This window comes from Molothrus aeneus, chromosome 1 (assembly GCF_037042795.1).
Source record: "Molothrus aeneus isolate 106 chromosome 1, BPBGC_Maene_1.0, whole genome shotgun sequence".
NCBI classification, from domain to species: domain Eukaryota; kingdom Metazoa; phylum Chordata; class Aves; order Passeriformes; family Icteridae; genus Molothrus; species Molothrus aeneus.
Window position 1 is genome coordinate 5,723,199 of NC_089646.1, and position 23,312 is coordinate 5,746,510.

General features: G+C 41.9%; 1 protein-coding gene across 2 annotated transcripts in view; it reads left to right on the forward strand.

Annotated features, from left to right (window-relative positions):
• Positions 1-23,312, forward strand: part of LOC136557178 (sodium channel protein type 5 subunit alpha-like) — a 177,022-nt gene that overhangs the window by 54,036 nt on the left and 99,674 nt on the right. For both annotated transcript variants that reach the window (XM_066550788.1, XM_066550798.1), the window contains exons 10-13: positions 3,413-3,586; positions 6,004-6,411; positions 14,822-14,954; positions 18,502-18,740. In XM_066550788.1, coding sequence (XP_066406885.1) covers positions 3,413-3,586; positions 6,004-6,411; positions 14,822-14,954; positions 18,502-18,740 — 954 coding nt within the window. The remainder of the gene's footprint in view (positions 1-3,412; positions 3,587-6,003; positions 6,412-14,821; positions 14,955-18,501; positions 18,741-23,312) is intronic.

Sequence of the window (23,312 nt, forward strand, 5' to 3'; positions counted from 1 at the left end):
TGTTTTCTTCCCTGTCTTGCTCCACCTGCTGTAAATATACAATTTTTTGATAACAAAGGTAAAGATGTAGATTAACCTCTTTGAAGCACATACAGCTTCATTCCTGGAAAAGTAAACAGGCAGACCTTGAGGTTAAGAGCTGCAAATTATGCCAAGGGTATGGATTTAATGTTATGTCATAAATTTAAACAAACCAGGGAGGCCAAATGGTAGACGTAGCCTTATAGCCTTAATAACAGTATTTAATTTGCATGTGGTTTGTGTGGGGTAGAAAGCTTTTATTAAACAGCAGAAAAGAACATTTTAGGCACTGTGAACAAGAAGACAATAAGAAAATTAGTCTGAAATAACACGTAGCACTGTAGTTCAGAGAAATAAATCCTTGAAACACAATATAAACTAATATACATAATTTTCTTTTGGGTACATATGGCTTCAGGGCCTAATCCAAAGCCCATTTAAATCCTTGGAAAGAAAATAGAAAATGCAATTCACTCTTGACAAAGTGCTAGTAGTGGCTTATGAATCATTTAAGTCCTTTTAAAGATCCTCTTTGATAGTTTAAGTAATAGGTAAATGCAATTTAGTCCATATACAGCCGCTTTGAACAGAGTAACTCTGCCATAACCTAAGGGAACAAGCTGAGCTCCAGCTCGTACCTATTTTGTACAAATTTTCATGTGTATTGACTCCAGCTGAGCTCTTCCTAATAACAGTCAACTTTGGTAGCCCCAACTATAATTAAAGATATTTAAGAATTTCATTTTGAAAGCTTTGATTTCAATTAAGCCTCTGTGTACACAAAGAGAAGGAACATTAAGCCCGGAAAGCATAATGTGTCAAAAAACAAAGCTGCCCCTGAAAAACTGAATTTTTCCGATTTGTTTATATGCTTTATAATAGAGTCTTTTCTTCAGCCAGCCATTTCTCATCTTCCCTGTGCCCTGTTCAGTGCAAAGGGTGGACAGTACATGACTCGAGAGCAGCTCTTTGCTTTCTCATCATTTGTTTTGTTGCCTTAGGGCAGCTTGAGCAGAACTTCCCAGCTCAGGCAGTCAAAGCCTGCTTGGAAGAGGAAGGGACTAATGTCCTCCAAGGTTTTTCAGGGCCTCTTGCCACTGCTCAGACTCCATGTGCTTCAAAAATGCTCCTTTGTATTTGCAATATTCCTGGAGTATTATCCTAGTTTTATGGGAAGGAAGTTCAGGAGTGGAGTGATTTGGGTCCATGATGTTCACTAATGAAGTCCAGTAATTCTGCAAATCAACTCCTCGCATCTCAAAGTAGACATTTGGAAGCAGAGGCTCAGGAAAGGGAGTTGGGTGGCTGCACCATGGAGCTTTCAGATGTCCTGCTGAGATATCTCACTCCAGTTAGAGCTACTCGATTTTAATCTGGTTCTCCAAACTTCGATCAAGATTTTAGTTTTGACTTTCTCACTGCACCACTAAGTTCTTGCCTCAAGAGCTCTCTTTTGCATAATCCTCATATCAGGGCTCATGTGAGCTAAGCTTTCCTCCCAATCCTTCAGCCATCACATGTCCTTGCCAGGTATGCCTGGTCCCACACACCTTTCCTGCCCCTGCAGTTGTTGCAGTGGGTTATGCCCTGCAGTGCCTGAGGAACAGGACATGGTCCAGCCACAGGAACCCAAACAGAACGGGTAGATAGGCAGGACATGGGGACTTCCTCAAGCCCAGGCTGGACTGAGGAAACTGGTAAGGAGTCCCTGCTCATGGCAGGGGGTTGGATGGACTCTAAGCTCCCTTCCAACACAAGCTGTACTGTGATTCTATGGTCCTCCATGCCATGAGGAATAATTCACTATAAATCCTTTTTCAATATCTGAGAGAGGTATTGAGCACAGAAACAATTCAAGCAATAGGTAAAAAAATGATAAGAAACTAAAAATTAGCTTATTTTGCAGTATGAGTGCAGTATGCTTAGTAGCACAACCTGCAATATTTTCTAGATCAACAAAATATGACAGTAATCAAAAAGGAAAACCAAAACTGTTCAGGCCAGCTTTTATAATGTTCAGTATAAAGAGAGCAGAAATGTAATTGATAGACCTGCTTGGGGACTATCAGTCAATTTATACAATTGGTCTAATACATTCCTAAATCTGAGCTTAACACCAAAAGACTTGCCAAATCTTTATGAAGAGAAAGCACTTCAGCATAGCAATTAAATCAATTGACTCAAAAAAAACCAAGCAACAAACCAACCAAAACAACCTAGACCAGTGTCTGAGCCCTCCTTCGCTCTGCTCTAAGCAGCTTGCTTATGAAAGATATTTCCCACAGGAATTAAGTTTTGTTGTGCTCTCAGCTTGATAGAGCTACCGCTACTCCTTGAAATACATGATTGATTCTTTACACGGCTGTTAAGTGCCTTCACTTTCCTTGGACTGATGCCTGTGGGAGGAAGGGAGTATTTTGCAGTGGAGAGATGATTGCCTGTTTGATTCTAGTGGCTTACAGACAATAGCACTGAGGATTCATCTGTTTCTCCTGTTCTGGGGAACCGGGAGAGGCTTTTTTTAACAATATGCTCTCTTCAGGTGATTCAGCTGGGGGTCTGCGTTGGGCTGGTCTCCAGGCCACTGATGTGGCCACCACTGGTTCTCCAGCACCTCCAAACCTGATCCTTGTGCCCAGAGTCCCCTCAGTCCTCCTGCCTGTGCTGGGGACAGGGCCCCAGCTCCCCCAGCTCTTATCAATCCTTCCTCCTGGCTGCTCATTTTCTCCCAGGGCTGTGATTTTGGTGCTCAGGCTTTGGAACTGGGCTTCTGCAGGGCTCCCAGCAGCTGGTGTGTTATCAGCCTGCTCCTGCAGAGATCCCAGCAGATAGCCAGCACAGCATGGAAGCAGGTGGCACAGCAAAGGCCACCTTATCTCCAGTTAAGCCCATAGCTTTTTCTTTGCATCTCTGGTCGCAGCTGCCTGCACTGTGATTGGGATAAGTGTTTACAGAAATGTGCCAGCTGAGCTGCCTGCTGCTCCTGGCATCCCTCTGTGCAGGGAGGGAAAATCCCAGCAGCCAGCTGGGCTGCCCTCCTGTCCAGCCTTTCAAGGGGCTGAGGTCCAGGGGGACTTTAATCTGAGGTCCCCCAGTTTGAGATTTTTTCTTTGCCTGGCACCAGAAGCGTTAGTCCAGAGATGTGTGCAGGTGTGTGCACACAGGCTGTTCCTTCATGACATGTCAAACAGTCTTGTGTGGGAGCTACACATAAAAACCATCCTTTTATGCAGCCATTCCTAAGTTTTATGATTACTTATCCCCAGAAATTTTTAATGTCTCTCCTGTACAACCTTAAAATTTAAAATGAAAAGTAATTTCTGAGCTGTAGTAGTTTTCACTGATATCCTGAAATAACAATATTAATACCTTCTACAATCTTCTGATTTAGGCACTAGCAGCTAAAGGAATTGATTCGATGTCACTCAGCTCATTGGAAATGTCACCTAAAAGTGCAAAAGAAAGAAGAAATAAGAGGAAGAAAAAGAAATCTTTGGGGGGAGACGAGTATGGGGAAGACCAAAGGAATCCCAAGTGTGACTATGATGATGGTCAAAGGAGGATGGTAAGCCATGGTCTGAAACATCACTTGTTCCACACTGTACTTTCCTGGACAGGCCAGGCTCTGAGCAAGGCAATTTAAACTGAGACTTTTAGAAGAAACAGGTATTTAATATCTTAACTGATATTAACATAGCAGATACAGCATACAGTCTGTGCTAGAACAGTGAAAGGAAACATATTACCACTTTATTTTTTAAATGAATTTAAAATGCCCATTAAACATTTTTATAAACCTGTTTTTTTCAATTTGTTTCCTTTTTTTTTTTGCCTCAAGATTACCCTCAATCTGGTTTATTTTCTTTCATTCATCTGATTATATCTATCCTATCCCTACTAGAGATAAAAAAAATCTTAGTGGAAACCTACAAGGCTTAAAAATAAAAGAGAGGAGGAGAAAAGGAGAAAACTTGTCTCTGAGGGCTTTTTAAATATTATACAAAGACATTATTAACATTTTTATATTCTTTTGCTAGTTGCCTCCAAGTCAAAACTTTGTGGCACTTGTTTCTACTTTCTATTGCAGGGAAGAAAAACAGAGTGACAGTGTTATTAAATAAGGTTTTATGTAAATGTTCCTGACATGCATGAATATGAATCTGCCCATGCTGTATGTATCAAGGGATCATAAATAGCTCCAGATAATTTGTCTTTGTTTAACTGAGGGCAAAGTTTAAATCAGTTTGTTTTGTTGTTTTGAGTAGCCATGTAATGGGCTAAGTCCTTCTCTATTTTGTTGTCAGTGAATTTAGGGATACTTGGCAGCCATAAAAAGCTCATAAAAAACGTGTAAGTGGTGTAAGTAAATGTGACCAATTAATGACTCCCCAGGTCACAAAATTTACCCAGAGCTGGATTTCTGTAGATGACATGCATTTTTTAATCCAATTGTTTGTGTTGCTGTCTCATTGGTCAAGAGGGTTGTGTAACAAATTGCACCTTTTCTAAACCCAGAATTGCTCTTTAGCTTCATTCTGGATGGGTTCCAGGACACCACGTGCCAGAAGCACCGTAGATTGGAGCTGTGCATTTTCAGTTTATTCTCAGATTAATATTCCTTGTTTTCACTTTTCGCCCCTGGATGTCATATATGCATGAGAAGCATGGGAGACACATTTCAAAGCTTATAGTAAATCTTCTCTGCAAGGCTGTGTCTGGCATGGTTGGAGGGAATAAGGCTGAGTCATCATTCAGATGCTATCTTAGCAGCTGGAAGTGTGTTGCCATCAGAAATCAGTCTCAATGACTGTGCCATGGAAACCCAGGCATGGATTTCTGACCAGCTGAAATTTGGTAGCAATCCAAAAGGGTTGTTTTTAGTTAGAAAGAGCCTGGGTTTTGTACTCCTCCATGTACCAGTGTCACTGAATAGCATCATTACATAACTCAGTGGTGTAAGCTACAGCACAGAATGAAATCAGGCTTCATTTGATTTGTCTGGTTTGTGGGTGCTGTGGCAATCTGACCTCTCTTCATAGATACTTGGCTCATGGGAAAGTTCTGAAGAAGCTGGAAATTCTGTGCAGGCATAAATTCAAAAATATGCTCTGCCTAAATGCTCTTACTCCAGTAATTTCCTCTTTAGAGAGAACAGAAAGGGATAGACTTGAATTCCTCACACATTTTCTGAAGATCCTTTTTGCTCTGCCGGATTTTAGGTGTGTTTAGTCCTTGGCTACATCTTGCTGATGCTCTGGCAGAGTTGCAGTCTCACTAACTGACGTCAGAGTGGATCGTCAAGGCTGATATTTAAGTGAGGGAGATTGCTGTGTACTGAGGTTACCTAGCCCTTAAGCAGCCATGTGCATTGAGATAATCATTTTACAAACTAATAAACCATATCCCTCTTCTTGCTCTTGGTTTGTTTTTTGGTTGGTTTTTTTTTCTTTTTCTTTTATCACCTTCTTCCGTCGTATTCTGCTTCTTCTTCTTCCCTCTTCTTCTCATTTTCCCTGCAGTTCATTTCCTGCCCTATTTCTTTATCTATTCTTCTCCCACTGCACTGTTCCTTCCCTAGCTGTTATGAAGATGTGTGATAATGCAGTAGATTGGAGCTGGATCCCCCTTCCCTGCTCCTGTCTTCCACTCCTTGTGCTGCCTTCCCAGGTCCTCTGGCACTTGTCCCATGGGGGGGAGTAGAAGCAAAGGAAGTATCACACTGTGAGCTGAATGCCACCTTGACCCTTCCTATTTCAGTACATCTTTAATTGCCAAGTGTTAGACAAATACCTAAAGGCTAGGAATGACTGTCCAACCTCTTAACTTTGAGGAGCCTGAAAACCTGTAATTAAGTCTCTCTTTCTCCGAAGCGCTTGGTTTAAAATGGAACTCACTGCTCTCCCCCAGAACTTCCTCGCTCCTGAAAAACATGTTGCAAAATGTTGTTTCTCTTTCCCCTTTTTCCTTTCTGGGGGTTTCCAGACTCTCCTTGGCATTAGTTATGGTCCCAGTGCAAACTTGGTGAAGCGCAGAACGAGCCACGGAAGCGTTTTCAGTTTCCGACTCCGTGGCAGAGACACTTGCTCCGAGACAGATTTTGCCGATGATGAGATCAGCATCGCTGGGGAAAATGAAAGCCACCGGGGCTCTCTCTTAATTCCAAGATCTGGGAGGCGTCCAAGCGTGCAAAGTCAAGTGAGCCATAGTTCTCACCCTACTACTCCCAACTACACCCAGACGGGCAAAAGGAACAGCTCAGTGGATTGCAATGGTGTGGTTTCCCTGATAGGAGGAGGAGGAGGCACCGGGGCACTCCACCCAGACCCTACTTCTCCTGCAGGGTTACTGCTCCCCCCAGTTATTATGGAAAAGCCTGGGACAGGCGACCTGGTGAGTACTTTATAACTTTTGTATGTGATTCACGCTCTCATTTCCTTCTAAATGTTGTTGGAGATTGCTGTAATTTATTTACACCACATGGAGTCTGTGGTGAGAAACCCAGACCCACCATTCCAGGCAGGGTGGGAAGACAACGAGTTAATTCACTGAGAAATGTGTGCCTAGTGCCTCATCAGGGAGGTTTCTGCCTTCTGGTGAAATTTTCTCTTCAGAGCTGTCAGGAGGCAAATACCTAAATCTTGAGTATGACAGAGACTTTCTTTTCTTGAAGGGACAGATTTAAACTTGATTTCTTTTGACTTTTGAATACCTGACATTGTCTGGTGGATAGAAAATTATGGTTTTTAAATGATTCCATGAATCTTGCCATCTTGAAACTGTATTTTCTCTTGCTGGTTGGTCTCTGCATCTGACCTCTGGTCTTCTCTTGGGCCACTTGAGGAAGGCTGTTCCTTCAGTCCAAAGGGAATTCCCAGAAGGGTTTAGCATCCAGTTCAAATAACACCCAGGAAATATGAGCAGATGATCAACAGATTTCAGCCCTTCTGCAGATTGCCAGCATCTTTGTTGCAGAGCAACACCATGAGATGGTGTTTTTGGAAATAGCTGCTACACAGGCAGAGCAATCTGGACAGGTTGCTAGTTTGAGATAGTGGGAATTTATCTTTTCTTATGTGGATAATCTGTATTGAAGCTCATCACTTTCAACGGTCTTTAGAATGATGGAGGTCACTACTACACTCAGTGTGGGCAGGATTCATTTCATTTTAGGGATCAAAACCAGACCAGAATAATCTCTCTCCTTGGAAGTGCCTTTTTCTGTTCACTTTAACCACAAGTCTTAAATTAGGTGAGATAAAGCCCACTCAGAGTAACAAAGTGCCAAAACCAGGTTATGTTGGTGGGGGGGAAAAAAGCAAATGTGATTATAACATGTATTAACCAAGGTATCTCCTAAAGAGAAAGGTGAGTGTGATGGATCCCAGTTGTGGTGTCAGATTATCAGTAAATTGAGAAGCAGTTTTTTTTCTCTGGAGCCAAGCAGCTTTATTCCTTTCAGGGGTTTGGAGTGAATTTTTTTCCTCACCTATCTGGGCATTCCCTGTAGTTCTGCAAATAGACTCTCACACCACCCATGAGAGAAGGGGCCAAGCTACATGTGGGAAACTGGTTGGTGTGAGAATTATCTGTTTTGTTGACAGTTTTGAGACTGTTGCTGCTTTTTTGGATGTTCACATCTTCCTTCATTTAGGACTTTGGTAATCCTACTTTTACTCTCTGTGGACAAGGATGACCGGTCCTGAGACAACAGAAATGCTGTAGATAGGGAAGTTTTACTGGATTTAGCTTTGTAAAAAAAAAAAAAAAAAAAAAAAAAAAGAAAAAAAAAGTGTGTATTAAGGGAGCTGGGGTAGAAAATTTGTGCATCTGTTTAAAAAAATTCTGAACCAAAGTTGTAAGACCTCAGTAGATGAGTAGAGGATGACCCCTTTTTCTCTGTAAGGAAAGCAGCTCTGCAGGCTGCTGAGGCTGTTCCCAGCTGTCAGAAAAAGTTTAGCAAAGCACAAGAGCACTCAACCCTTCACAGAAAATATCAGTATTTTACAGGATTGGGTCCTGAGGTGACAGGGAGGCTCTGAGCTCTGCTGTCATTTATTTTCATTTGTCGGCTTCCTGTCTTTTGGATAAATGGATGTTGGAAATGGAATGGCCGGGGTGGGGGAGCTCGCTTGGCACTTCCCTGCCCATCTAGGAAACAACACCCGGGCTCTGCAGTAACAGATGCTCATCCAGTGATGCAATGTGAAGGATGCTGTGTCTTTTGCAAAACAGGTTTGGTATCTAATCTATCCAGAAAATGTGAGCTGGGGTTAAGGGCTAATTGGCGAGGGGCCCATTGCTGTACAGATGTATTCACTGCAGGAGTCACAAGCACTGGGCACAAACCTGCAGCCTCAGCTGTGGCTCAGGCACAAGGAAATAGCAAATCTGACCCCTCAGCGTGCTTGGAGATAAATCAGCATGTTTCTTCGCTTTACATTTGATGATTTTCACCTTTTTCATGTTAAAATTTGTAGGTGAATTTGTTATTTGTTAGCAGCTCTGGTTTCTTTTTACAATTTTTCATATGTTTGGGGAAGTAGAAGAAAGATTTGCAGTTACCTCATTAACCTCACTGACCCTTCTGCTGTTATTTATTTTGAGCAAGGGTGAGCCCATGGTGGAAAAGGACCCACTTGGGCTATCTGTTGTATCTTTCATGAGCAAGAAATGAAGGGCCAATCCATGAAAATGCATCAATATGGCTTAAGCCCTGGCTTGAAGCTTCCTGAGGTGTAACTGTGGCTTTGCTCATGCAAATGGAACACCTGGGTAGATGGAGCTGGAAAAAACCACAATTTACAGCATTAGATTTTTGAAGATGTACTTTTTTTAGTTCATTACATGATGCTGAGTAGAATCAGATGAATACAACACACACCCATCAGACTGCTACTAAGGGGACAGATCACTGAATTCTGATTTGGGGAGAGCTTGGAGGAGCATTTCTGATTTAAAAGACAGCAAACATCAAGGTCTGACCATCTCTGGTTTTGCATTTTCAACCTGTAGACCTCCAGTCACAAACAGTGACTTAGCCCATAGCTGTCGCAAATTATCCCAAAGTGGGTCCCCCTCAGGTTTCTCCAGGAAAGCACAAACAGTCACGAACCACTTCTGAGCATTTTAGCCTGATCAGCTTTAGCAATATTCACTCTGAACAGCAAAATGGTTGGGTTGGGACCACAATGAACAACTTCCATGTCTTTGTGTCATTGCACCTACTACCCCCTGTCCCAGCCAGGGACCATTTCCCCACGGGAATGGCTGCAGGTGGCAGCTGAGCTGACATGAAAACATCTGTGCAGTTCAGCTGCCCCCTCCCAAGAGAGAAGTGGCTGCAGCAGTTTATCCCACTGTTCAGCCTGGTGACTCAGAGGAGTGACATCCTGGCACTTGGCTGCAGAAAAGCATTTAAGATAAAAAAACCCAGTTTCAAATGCTCTTCAGATGGCCTTGGCTGCTTGGCACAGATGGATGAGTGGGTTTCCATGAGAAACCAAGTGTGTTTGCACCGTCCATCTCCTCTCCCTAATTCCTAAACCCAGCTGAGGAAAAAAGGAGGATTTTAGGTTATCTCAATGGGTGGTGCTAGAGCCCATCAGTCTCATCAGCTGGGGCAGTTTTGATGGCTATCAGGTGTGCTGACCATGGTCAGCATGGTCCATGCTGAGCAGCCACCTGCCCAGGAGCTCATTTCATCAAAGCAGTCCTGAAAGTCACCAGGGGCTTCAGTCCCTGAGCGAGAGGAGGACATCCTACCCTCTACAGGGAGCATCTCTGCACACTTTGGGCATCCCCATGCCACAAGAGAGTTCCCACAAAGAGTTGTTTTTAGTTAGAAAGTCTGGGGAGCTCTTGGGGAGCTGGACAGAGGCTTCAGTACCATGAGGATTCCAGCCAGAGGGCATGCAGAGGTCATAGGGAAAGCAAAGTAGTGCAATGTGAAGGTGTGGTCTGCAAAAACCCTTCACAAAATCAGGTCTGGGTCCAGCAGCCGTCACCTGGAGGGGAAGAGCAACAGGTGGTCAGGTCTGAGGGGTGCAGGGAGCTTGTCCCAGGAAACCCATGGCAAGTCCTGGTCACTCTTCTGGAAATGCAAGGGACTCAGTCAGGGCTGCCCTGTTCTCCCACCAGCTTTCTTCAAGTGGTGCAGCTGCTGATTTTATCAAACTTACCCCAGTGTAAATAAGACATAAGGAGGACCTGGTGACCATGCTAGAAGTCCTAATTGTTTGTGTCTTGACCTGAAACTGAGAGTTCTGAAAAATGATACGTTCTTATGCTCCTGCTGATTGCTGGGTGACATTTTGGCTTTTGCCTTATTTAGAGAAAATCTGTATGTTATGTAAGTAACTTCAGGGCACACAACAACTTAAAGGTTCTGCACCTTCCTGCAGTATTTATTTGTGGCTTTGCATTGCTCTGTTGTGTCTTGGTGTTTCTTAGTTAAGAGGTTAGAATAACACCTCCCTTCACAAAGGTATTGATGTGCTTGGGCAGAATTTGATTTAGTTAATGAACTCTTACCTGGAGCTCAATTTATCCATGGATTCTGATGAGGCTGAGTGAAATCTCACCTGTGGCTGTCAAGAACTTCTAGAGGGTTAAGGAACACACAAAACACCATCCCTTCTTGCCTCCTAAATCCAACTGGAGCCTTTCCTGTAACACTCCAGGGAAATCAAAAGACTTTTAATTTAACCTGACTTTACAATTGTTCCAGAGGTGGGAAGTGGAAGAGCAGTGGTTTCCAAGTGGGCACTGGCTGTTAGGCGGTGATCCCCACTGCTTTGTCTCCCTGAGGCACCTCCTCTCCAGAGCTTCCCATCAGGGCAGGAGCAGGGCAGGGCAGCCTGTGACATGGGTTTGGGTTGGACAGTGAGGCTGGAGTAACCTGGGGACACCTTCTTGCACACACAGCCTTTCCTGAATTCCCTCTTGGTCACCCTTATGCTTTCTTTTTAGGAAACTTGAAATGCTGAGCACTGCTAGATTGGCAGGAGGGAAAACACCTGGAGAGGGGCCAAGCTGTTTATCAAGGGACTGAAATAAAGATTTAGGAATTTATCTTTAGATGAAATTATTTTAAAAAGAAAAACAAACAAACAAAAATACCCTGCTTGTTGTTTCAGCTAAGCATAAAAGGCTTTTGCTGACCACATTGGTTTGAGGTTTTCATGTTCATCCTAAAATCACCCTGAGGTAAAATTTCTCTCTTTCACTTTTTGCTTTGGCACAGGACTGGTGAAAAGGGAAAGTGTTAGCAGTTTCCCTGTTCAGAAATAAAGGTCAACAGAATAAGTCATCCAAAAATCCTCCAATAAGTTATGTGGATAAAAGCTCCCTCTGATGCTGTCACACAGAGTTGTCACCACAGCTCTGGCTTCTGCTCGTTTCAAACTTTGCTTTTGTACATTCTAAGTGTAAATCACTCTGATTTGGTACAAATATTTCAAACTGCTTTAGTTTAAGGTGCATCTCATTAAATAGTCAGGCATCCCCAAAATCAAGTGGTTTCTTTTTAATGCTGTGCTCTATTATGGCCACCTCCAATTTCATTAAATATTTGTGCTGGTGCATTACTGGGTCCATTGTTCATGGTGTGGCTTGCCCACCTTTTTCTGCTTGAAAAATTTTGAAGTGTACAAGGAAAATTAAACCTGTCCTGGTTCCCAAAAATGGTCTTTAAAAATGCTGCCATGCTTAAGCCCATCTTCACATATTTGTTTTGACATAGTTCAAAACTGTAGGCAGTGAGAAGAAAATATCTCTGTTTTGCATCCTCTACATCTAAATTACTGGAAAAAATATTTGTCTCTATAGAATTTAGCTAATCCAAAGGAGGAACTTTTCCAGTTCATCAGGGGGCAACAGAAATAATCTTTTCCTGCTGGAGGTGCCTATGTTTAACTCCACTGTGATTTCTCATCTGGATCCTAGGGACACTCCTTGCATAACTGTGAGGACTGCTGTTATTTTATGCTTAATTTCTATAGAAATATAAATACAATGAGAAACTGTGTCTGTGTGTGTTCTCTTAGAGATGATAATAGCCTTTATGCTGCCTGCTTGTCCAGTTCCTGGAATTGTTTCTGTCTCACTGCACAAAAGCTGCCAGTTCCTTGTGTGACTATCAGCCATCTCTGTTCTAAAATAAATAAAAATAGTATAAACCCAAACCCACACACAACTATTCTTTACATATGGTAAAAGCTTATGACCTTCCTTAAGCAGCTTTAGTAATTTTAAGCAATTCACCTGGATGGAAACTTTCTTTCCTGGAAAAATTCTTCCTAGTAAGTGGCAAAGTGTCTACGTGCTGGATTTACTGCTCTGTTGGCAAATCTTTGCCCAGTGGCACTGCCTGCCACCCACTGTGTCATCTGTGTCTCTGCTGTGTGCCTGGTGCCAGGGGGCTGGCAGAGAACAGGGGCTTGGTTCAATTAAATAAATTTTAAAAAGTAGGAAGAATGAACCTCTGAATGTTTTTCCTTTGGGTTTCTACTGCTTTGCACTTGTGAATAAAAGGTGACTTTCAGACAAAGGACTCTTGGGAATGAGGTTGTCTGATGACATGTTACTAGTACATCCTATGCTTTAGGTCAGATAGGATGGGGAGATATTAAAGCTTAAAAAAGACTGAAATAATCCACAGAGGTTTGAAATTTGAGTTTTTCTTAAGGTTCACCAAACTTGTGGTTTGGGGTTTTTTTCCTCTTTTTCTTTGTTTTTCCTTTCTTCTTTGTTTAAATTTATTCTACCTTAAAAAATTGTCTCCCTCCTGTTTTTCTTCACCCTGTCTAGCTCTTTCTTTTTGGTACCATGTATTTGTTATGTATTCCAAACTGCTGTGAATGATTATGCAATTTTGTAGATGCTTTCTTCATTAATAAAACATTTGTTGTTTCATTGGTTTTTATTGGATGTTTTTGAGGTGAAAGAAATCAAGCAAACTAATGCATCTGAAACACCATTCCTGGTATTCCCTGGCTCCTAAGCCAAGGAGAGAGTGTTTCTAGTTGTGCACAACTCTCTTTGAAGAGTTTCTGATTATAACTTTCCTTTTGAGATGACTTAGTCAGTAACTCAATGGGCAATGAGCAGATTCAGTTGAGTTTTTCTTTAAAAGGACATTTTACAGGGGAAGTAAAGGCCATTTTGGAGCATCACTGCTTTTCTGGCCCAGCTGATGTTTTAAGTTCTTGCTTTCAAAGTCCTTACTCTTCTCTGGCCTTGCAGTGATTGGTGTTTTTACTGCAGTGCTTGAAGTGACCTGGGACCAGCATCCTGGTTATCATTGTCACGGTCAACCAGTGGCCAAACATCTTTGCCCTTTGCTGGGGATATCCCCTGCCCTGAAGAGGTCACAGTCCAGAAAGGCAGCTCATAGAGCTTCAGCACCTTTGTTTCTTGCTTTTCTCGTGGAATTGCCTTTCTTGAAGAGCGTTTTTGGTAGAGAAATGGTGAGAAGGAGAGCTCCTGGGTTCCTGGGCACAAACAGCAGAGATGTGGAGCTGCTGCTTTTGGCACACCTCAGTTGGCATTCCAGGTGCTGATCAGGGGGTCAGGGCTATTTCAGACCCAAGTGATGAGAAGATCCAGAAGACTGAATCTAATTCCTGTAGCTCATTTTTCCATGGAGAAAACTAAAGCAGCTACTCTGATATCTGAATAAACCAGAGGTTCTCATCTTTGTAGGGATTTCTTCTTATTTCCTGTTTCCTTGAGCTATAACACAAGAGCCATTAGGATCCATCCTTCTACACCTGTCTTGTTATACAGTGTCTGGATGATTGATGACCAGGGCAGGGGCTGTTAAACATTTATTTTGGGAAACTGAGGGTCTCAACCAGGAGGTCTTTTACAGAGAATGATATTAAACCTGGCTTTTCCAGATTCTTGCACCTCAAACACTTTTCTTTCCACTTGTGTGGGATCTGGAGGAGTAAACCAAGTGGGATTTGTTCTCTATATGAAGTAGGAGCTTGTAATAATAAAAGCCTTAACATCTTGCTCCTATGAGCTGACAAAATGAAGTGTTTCATGCAGTGTGTGTCGTCAGCTATACTGTATTTCTGTCTGACTTCAGAAACCCAAGCCTACAACAAGCATAAAACTAATTTAAAATGAGACATTAAACAAAGACAGTTTGGGAGTTCTGTTTTTCTGGTATTTGATTTCTTTGGGATTTTTTTTTCCTTGAGAAACATGAGAACAAGGGTTAGGTTATTTATTTTTTCCTGAGAAAAAGAAAGCAAAGTCTCTCCCCTAATTATGGAGCTTCAGAATCCATAACACCAAAGATCACCACAATGACAATATGTTCCTGAGATTTGGCAGTGTTTCAGAACAAGGAAAAACATGTGTTGGGGAGTCAGTTTGTTTGGTGTGATATCAGAGGTCTGCAATGGAGCTGTTACCCACGCCCTTTTCCTTTTCTAGCTGTATAATTAAATACTTAACACATTTCAGAAATAATGGATTAATTAATGTAATTAAGCAGGCCTTCTTTCACAAGAAAAGAGCATGGAAATGTAGCACTGCTATTCCTCTGGCATTGTAAGCCTTCCTTTATTTTCACCCACAGCTTACATGAAGGTGAAGGGCAGAGCAAATTCTCCAAAATTGCTCGAAGTGCCATTTTCAAAACTGTGCCCCACCAGCATGCCTCTAACTCAGAAGTCAGTGAGCTTTAGACTCTTCAGATGACAAAATTAACGCTTAGGCAGTTTTGAAATTTCTGCCCAAGTATCTGCCTTGGATTTACTGTGCTGATCCAGTGTGTTCCTTTGAACAGACCTCCCCCTCGGACGAGGCAAGCAAGAAACAGCTTTTAATGCCCCACCGGCCCTCAGTGGACCACTCAGAGGAGCCCTTTCAGAGACAGAGGGCAGTGAGTGCTGTCAGCATCATCACCAGTGCCCTGGAAGGTAAGAGACCTCCTCAGTTTCCCAGCTCAAAATCATCTCTGTGTTAAAAGGCAGGGAAAAAGTGACACAAAATGCCCTGATATCGTTTTGAAAGAAGGAACAAAGGGTTGTTATTGCAATCCCTATAACAGAGGCAGCACAATCCTTATCTTACCCATGGACTTGTAAAAATCCAGAGAAAATGCCATATAGTTAGAATTGGAGCTGTAAGATTTAAGATTTTGTGCTGTTGTGGTGTTAGATGGGCACAGGGCTCGCTGGAGTGCAGGGTAGCAGAGCACCAGCCTGGTTTTGGGTGACTGACTGTACATGTGCTGGTGCCTCATCTCTCTGGGGCTGATGGAAAGCCTGGCACGTGCAGAATCTCCAAATTGTCAGGGAGGAAAGTCCCAAAGTCTCAAAGTCTCTCACAACAGGGACACTGCAGTGTGGTGTGTGTTTGAGTCCCACCACAAAATTTGAGGATGCTCAAAGGATGCTTTAACCACACAAATATTTCTCAACAACTTTTTCCAATATTTCTCAAGAACTGCTCTTCTCACGAGCTGCAGGAGAATTTTCCTCCTCTGGGTTTCCACAGGCAGGAACTTTGCATGTTCCTCTTGCAAATTTATTGACAGCAGGACAACTCAGAGCAAGACCCTCACATTCCCAATCTTTTGACTTGTAGCATGAAAGGGCTTCCTACAATTTCTCATGTCTTCTTGCACAAACAGGGATGAGAGAGGAGGTAGCACATAAGAGCACAGAGAAATGTCAGTCAAGAACACAGTAGCAAGGGAAATTGTGGATTCTCTGTATGACTGATGCACAGGGACTCACCTTACAGACAGGACCTGGACATTGCCCAGTGTGAAACCACAAAGCCCTTCCTCTTCCTCAGCTTTTTACCCTCCCCATGGTTATATTCAGCAGTATTGTGGCCAGAAGATATATTAGTGTTTGAATGAATAAAGAGCTGTGTTCTAAATAGGGAAATAATTGCTTTGGTGTATTCCAGTGTTTAATGTACTCTGCAAGGGTTTTATTTGTTTTCTGTGGGGTTTTTAGCAATTAGCTTTGTGACTGATTTGCTCTTTGTAATGTGTTAAGAATGTCTAAAAGGTTTGGACTTCTGGAGTTCTTGTTTATTTAATTGTATTTTTCTATTCCTTTATACCACAGAGATAGAGACCATCCAGGCTAGGATAACTCAGAGGACATAGCACTCAGGAATGTGGTTTAGTGTTGAATTTGGCAGTCAAGGGATAACAACTGGAATCAGTGATCTTAAATGTCTTTTCCAACCTAAATGATTCCATGATTCTGTGGAGAAGAATCCCTATTAAAGATTTCCTAACTCCCAGACTTTGATTAGTCATTGAAACTGAGTACTTGTTAACAAGGAATGTCAGATCAGAATAAAATATATCACAGGATTTAACCATATTCATGTCTGTAAGATTTGTGCCAAACCTTGAAACAGCCAGACCAGAAATCCCTTCCCCTTTACTTATTTGGTTTTTGCTCTTAGCTCTTGGGCAGTCAACAACTGTCTGTTTTTCCCAGACATTACAAAGCCTTGCAGACAAGAAAGGACCTATTTCTGTTTAAATTTAAAAATAAGAGGAAAACCATCACAATACTGGTTGTATTTTTCTGATCATTTTTACAGTAGCAGAAAAAACAGCGGCTAATTTTACTTTTTCTTTTGCAGATATTAGAAAGAAAATTAAATATCTTGTGTTTTCCAAATATCATATTTACTGGGAAAGGGTGTGGATTATTAATTGATTTAAACCATTTTAATGCCACATCACTGCCAAAAGACAACAGTCATACCCTGCTCCTTCCCTGTGTTCCTGCACTTTGTGTGATTGGTTTTCAGCTAGATCAACAAGCAGAACCAGCTCACCCAGAAGGTCCAGGAGCACAAAAGCTGGCAAAAGGACAGAGAAATAACATGTGGCTGAGGCTGAAGAGTGTGAAACCAGCCCTTTAGCAGCAACCTAGACTTAAAGGGGCTTATGTCGTGAAGAATAAGGATATAGATCCATGTGTTCTAGATTTACCTGGAAAATTAGATCCTTAAGGAATTGACTGCCCTAAACCCTTTATTGCTTTCAGAGGCAAATTTAAAAAAAAATTGCATTGAAATCCATGGTTCTCAAATAATTTTAGGGTTTACTTGTAAACCCTCTCTTTGGAGGCTGGAAAGGGTAATTTCTTGGGAGCAATTTGATTTCCCAAAGATCTCAGAGCAGTGTAGACGTGTGTGCAAAACCTCTGCAGGTAGGACACCATAGGGTATTTTGAAAGCTTGATGGAAGACACCTAATACCACAGTTCTGTTGTCCTTTGAAGAAAAGTGGGTAAACATTCAGAGAATCTGAGGAAAAATTCTCCAAGATCAGCAAATCCAACCTTTGACTGAATACCCCCATGCCCACCAAACCATATTGCAAAGTGCCACGTCCACTCAGTTTTTGAACATTTCCAGGGATGGGGACTCCATCTGTGCTTAACCACTCCTTCAGTGAAGAGATTTTTTTTTTCCCAATATCCAATCTGAAACTCCCCTGGCACATCTTGGAGCCATTTCTCCTTGTCCCAAATGCTTCCTGCCTTGGGAGAGGAGGCTGTTTATGAACTGATTGAAATAACAGCCTTGGCTGAATCTTTCCTGTTATCAGTGCAGCTTCTAATTATATAGACTAAAACCATAATACAGCATTCCATGCCCATAAAGGAATCAGAAAAGGAAGGCATTAAGCAATTCTGCTGTTCATTGTCATTTAGCCATTAACTGTCTCTTTTTGGACTTTTCTTTTTTTCACGATTTAACACAAATTATACTTATGAAGCTATTTCAGTTCTTTTTGCATAGGTAAAATGAGCATGTAAAAGTTGTATTACAGGCAATATTTTAAGACCACTTTTAAAAAGCACATTTTTAGTAGCATTTTGAAACTGTGCTCCCTGATTTTTTCAGTGGGCTTTTCAGAAAAATCAGGTGTTTAATGCTGTTTTGGATTGCACATCAAGGACAGAAACTCTGTTGACAGCTAGTGATACTCTGGTTCTCAAGTACTTAAATAAGCTTTAAATATTGGATTTAAGCTCTTTCATCTCTTATCTACTTTAAAAGGTATTATTTAAGATACTTTGGAAATGTGAGCAGGGAATGAAAATTAGATATTCCAATCTAAGTTAAATGAAGATAGTGTGTTCTTATCCATTTGAAATTGGCAAAATGGAAAATAGAGTAAGAATCCAAGCCTATATATAATACTAGACTTCACATATTTAGTGTGATTCTCACTTTTTGCCTATGACACTTTTAAAAGGTTTGTACTTTCAGAACAGGTCACTGTCTGCTAAGTGCAGGTCAACTGGCTAAAACCCCAAAGTGTGTAATTTGCCAGCCTGTTAGGACAGGAATATTTTTATCTTTGAAAAAAGTTTGGGGTAATTTGTGGGCCTTCCTCTGTGTAATGAGTAATTTTAAGTGTTCCCTTGTCGTATAACTCAGTGTGAATTGACTGTGACTTTGCTGCTTGTGACTTAGAGCTTGAGGAATCACACCAGAAATGTCCTCCCTGCTGGAACCACTTTGCTGTTAAATTCCTCATTTGGGATTGCTGCCCACTTTGGCTTTTAATCAAGAAATTTGTCAAGTTTGTGGTCATGGACCCGTTTACTGACCTCACCATCACCCTGTGCATTGTGCTGAACACGCTCTTCATGGCCCTGGAGCACTACAAGATGACCAAGGAGTTTGAGCACATGCTCTACATAGGCAATTTGGTAAGTCAGCCTGAACTTGAAGTGCCACCTGAGGGGTCAATTTCCTGCTTTTTAAAGTTTTGGCCATGGGAATGTCCCACTTTGATAACTGCCAGCATTGCTTTGCCTTTGTCAAGCAAGTCCTCACAGCCACCTCTTTCTGAAGAGAACTGAATGAGGAACAAGTGTCTATTTTTATCAAGCTAACATATTCTGATGTTATTAGTAACCATTAAAGCCATGGTTTTGGGCTCTTCCTGATAGATATCTGTTTAAGGAAATAAGAGAAAGGTTAATGAGCTTTATTCAGGTTTGCTGGTAAAGCACCCATAAGGCAGAAGTTCTTGGTGACTAATAGTGGCTTTTATGTTAAAACAGAAACTTACAGAAAGAAAAAAAAGCAAGGCAAGATCTTGGAGGGGAATGGAGTTGTGTTTGATCATGGGTTGATATCTATGCTAGAAGGTGTTGTTGTGCATCTTCTACATGTGCTGGGTCCTGTGAAAACCCTGGGGCAGAGGGGACAGGGAGCAAAGCAGAGCCAGTGCTTTGAGAGGAGATTTAATGTGCAAACCAGAGCAGGGGGGTGTAGAGATGCAAAGCAAGCAGAGACCACACTTGTCCAAAGCAAAGCAGAGGGACAGTCCACAGTCAAGCTGCAGGGACAGCAGAAAAGCCTTTCCAAGGGCAGTGTGATACAATTTGTGACCCAGGGGGCCACTAAAATTCTGCAGTTACAACAAAATGGAGTCTTTCTCTTTAATCATCTTTCTTTGAGTTATGTTTAAAAGTTGCCATGTGTTACTGTTTTCAGACTTAATGTTTAGAATCCTTTTAATTGTAGAAGAGTCTGAATTAGAAAAGGCACAGCCACCTAGCTATGGCCTGGTGGGATTGCCCCTAAAATGTAATGGCAGCAGCAGAGATATCCTATAGGAACAAAAGTGATCTGGAGAATCTGGAAAGTGGATGCTGCTAAGTTTGCATTTGAGGAGCTCACAGCAGAGCTTAAAAAGGCCCTTTATTTCTGTAAAAACAGAGGCTGCAGTATCTCAAAGCTGGATTAATGTCACCTAATTTGAGGTATTTACAGTGTAGGAGTCTGTGCCAGTTGTCTTTGTCTCCTTTTAACGTCAGTGGAAAGTAATGGACAGTTCCAAGCCCCATCAATGTGATGTTGCAGTGACATTTACTTTTGGATAAGGTGAACAGTGGCCTGTAGGGCTGTGATGCAGTAGCCATTGACCACAGTGGGAGCACACAGAGACACTGCAGGTGTGGCACCTGCCTTTAGTGAGAAGCTTCTCATTCTGGCAGGTTTGAGTGGGTAGTAGGAATAACCAGGCATTTTGTATCAGTCCTAGAATATGGGATATAACATATAGATTTTTTTTCTTTACCCTGGTCCTTGTTACTTCTAGCTCTGGCCTTCCATGGGCAGGTTGAGGTTATTCCCCTAGGCTGTGGGACCTGTCTCCAGCTTTTCAGCTGATGTGTCTTGGAAAATCTCCTTCTGTTGCTGTGCTAAGCAGAAATCTGTTTGGGTCTCTCTTGCTCCAAACCCATGCTCTTGCCCTCTGCAGAAAGCAGTAGATAAGGACAGCTTGGAAATCATCTTACAGGACTGTACCCAGCTTCACTTTGCAGCCAACATTCCTTGTTGTTGCTCAACAATTTGTGGCCTTCTAAGATGACTTGAAAAAATTCCTCTGCATCCATCAAAGCAGGTGGCAAAGCCTCCACTTCCCTCTCTGGCTCTTGGGATAGTCAAGGTGTCTGCTCCTCACTCTGCTTTTGGCAGATCAGCTTCCCCCTTTGCAGACCACAGGCAGTGAAACTTTAGCCCTTGGCTCCCCTCCTGCCAGCACAGCTCCTGTAGACCTGCCAGGGCTGAGCAGGGCTGTGCCAGGTGCCATCAGGAAATTAGACACTCAGTAGAGACAGGAATTTTTGCAAACAGGGATATTTTGCAGAGAGATGCCTTTTTTTTTTTTTCCTTTTCCAGAGAGAGAAATTTTACAAAGCAAATTTTGCAAAATTTTGCCCAAAAAAAAAGAGAAGAAAAATCTCACTGTGTGTTTCTTAGCACTGCCTAGAGCTATTTCTCTTCCTTGTGCTAAAGTGTAAAGTAAGCAAAACAGCCTGCCTGCATTTTATGTAGCAGGCTGATGGCTTGGGGCTCCTCTTCTCCTGAGATCCCAGGAGTCTGGGTTTGTGAGAGCCCAGCCTGTCTCAGCTCACCCTCACCAGCTTTACTAAACCCCTGCATAACTGGATTAATTGTGAGCAGAGCAGGTCAGAGAAAGGTAACTCCATTTCATGGAAGATTTTGCAAAGTCATTTGTAATGAAAATTGACATTTTTTGCAATTCCCTGTGAAAGGGAAGGGAGTCCCAGCTCCAGGGCAGGCTGCCAGGTGACTGCATCCCCTGAGCTGCAGACTGGCAGCCCCCCCTCTGCCCCCACACTGGCTGGCTGGCTGTCTTCCCATTACATCTAACCCTCTTTGAGTGATTATGCTAGCATTAAACAGGGGAAATATTAAACAGGGCAGGTATTTGGCTTTTTTTTTTTTTTTTTTACTCTGAGCAAATGTTTCTGAGAGAAATGAGAGAAGAAAAATGGAATATGGATTTTCTTTCTCTGGGTCTGCCAGTCACTGAGGCTCTCCTGCTGGGATTGTCCATCTACTTCATTCAGCATCTGCTACTTTCAGGCCCCTTTAGCTCATCCCTTACAGGGATGAACATTTTCAAACATGATCAGAAGGCCAGCTGAGCACGTGTACAGAGTTCATCTGCCCACACAGTGCTACCACTTAAAAAATGAGTGGAGAGGGCAAGAACTCCCTCAATTTCTGTTTTCCTTTAGAAGCTGAGGTACCATTATGCAACATTAAAGCCTAAATGGCTGAAACGACAGATAAAAGGGTTTGGTTTGTTGGTTTTTTTTTGAGACAAAGTGCTCCACATCAGCAGTGTCATATTTAGCACCAGTGGGATGTTAAGCTGTTTGTTTTCTTTCCAGCCTTTATCACAAGAAGCACCCAGCCCCTTGTGCAGGTGCAGTGGAGCAGGTGCTGTGTGGAATTTGTGGCTGGTACATACACACACACATAACTGCTGATGCCTTCAGGAAGGCTCAGACATTTTGCTGCCTTGCTGTGACATTTCCTTCTCAGAAGGCTATTGATTAAAATGATTCAGGCAAAGAAAGTGATCCTCCTGAGTCATTTTCTCAGCAAGAGGGTTGCATAATGTGTGCAGCGTGGTCTTGTAGTTTTTTTTTGAGGCAGTCCCCTGGATAGAATTTCACAGACATCCAGTTTTGTCTTGCTCTCTGTCCCAGGAAAAATTTGAGCATTATGGTGGGAATCTTTGGTATCTCTAACCCCTGTGACTCAGAAGTTCTTTGCTAATTAGAAATATGAGACAGGTTGTTTGCTGTGTTCTTGATATGAGGTGGTGATGGGAAGTTGCTCCGTCCCAAGGTATTGCTGCAATCCAAGATATCATTTTCCTGAGGGGAAACAGAAGGTATTTTCCATAAGGAATTGTGTAAAATGGCAAATTGGAACAATTAATTCCTGAAGCATTACAGAGCAAAGCCAAGCACTCCTCAAATTCAGGCTATGATAATTTATTTTTATTTTTTAATATCATAATTGCATGATTTTACTGTTTGCCTTTCATGTCTTAGTGGGTGTTTCATCTCTGTTGCTCAGAGTTGATCAGTTTTGCTGGGCTAATGTTGCAAATATTCAACTTCTTGGAAGGAAAACATTTCTCTTTGTCTGTATATTAGTGATACGTGACCTCTGGATTTCCCCCTCTATTTTAACCAACAAAGTGCATTACTGCTGATTGTTTCACAAAAAAAATGTGTATTTTAATTTTAAAGATATCCATTTCTGCAAATGTATCTATTTCTGTTTCAGAAATTCCAGAATTTTCCAGAAACACAAAGCTCTGTGCAGCTTGTACTAGGATGTGACATTAAAATAAAACATTATATGACAAACTTGGTGCCCACATTTTGTCATTTTAAGTTGATTGTAGCATTGCACTATGCATTTAAAACATTACTTAAGCAGGACACGCAAAAGTACAAAATCTGATTCTCTGGGATGCTTTACAGGAATCTATTAAAAGTGAATTTGCTGTCAGCAGCCTTCCTTTCCCTGCTCCCTCTGCCTCATAGGTATATTTATATGTTGTTTTAAAGAAAAATGTTCCAATTAGAAGCTCCACCATATGACATTTGAACTGGGTCATAAATAACCAATGTGTTCCCAAGATGCAACGAGAAGAAAATTGCTGTGACTATTTGTAAAAAAAAAAAAAACAAAACAAACTCACCAAGACTCAAATTAGAGTTTCTAATCGTCTTTGCTGCCAGCAATAACCTCAGAATAACTGGAGTCGTGCATTGCCCTTCTATTGATAATAAGAAAATAAAAAGGGATTAAACACCAGATACACTGCAACACAAACAGCTCTTAACACTCTCCATTCACTTAGCTTTCTCCACTGAAATATATAGATTTAACCCTTATAAAAGACACTTTTATACCTTTTTTCTTTTTTTTTTAAC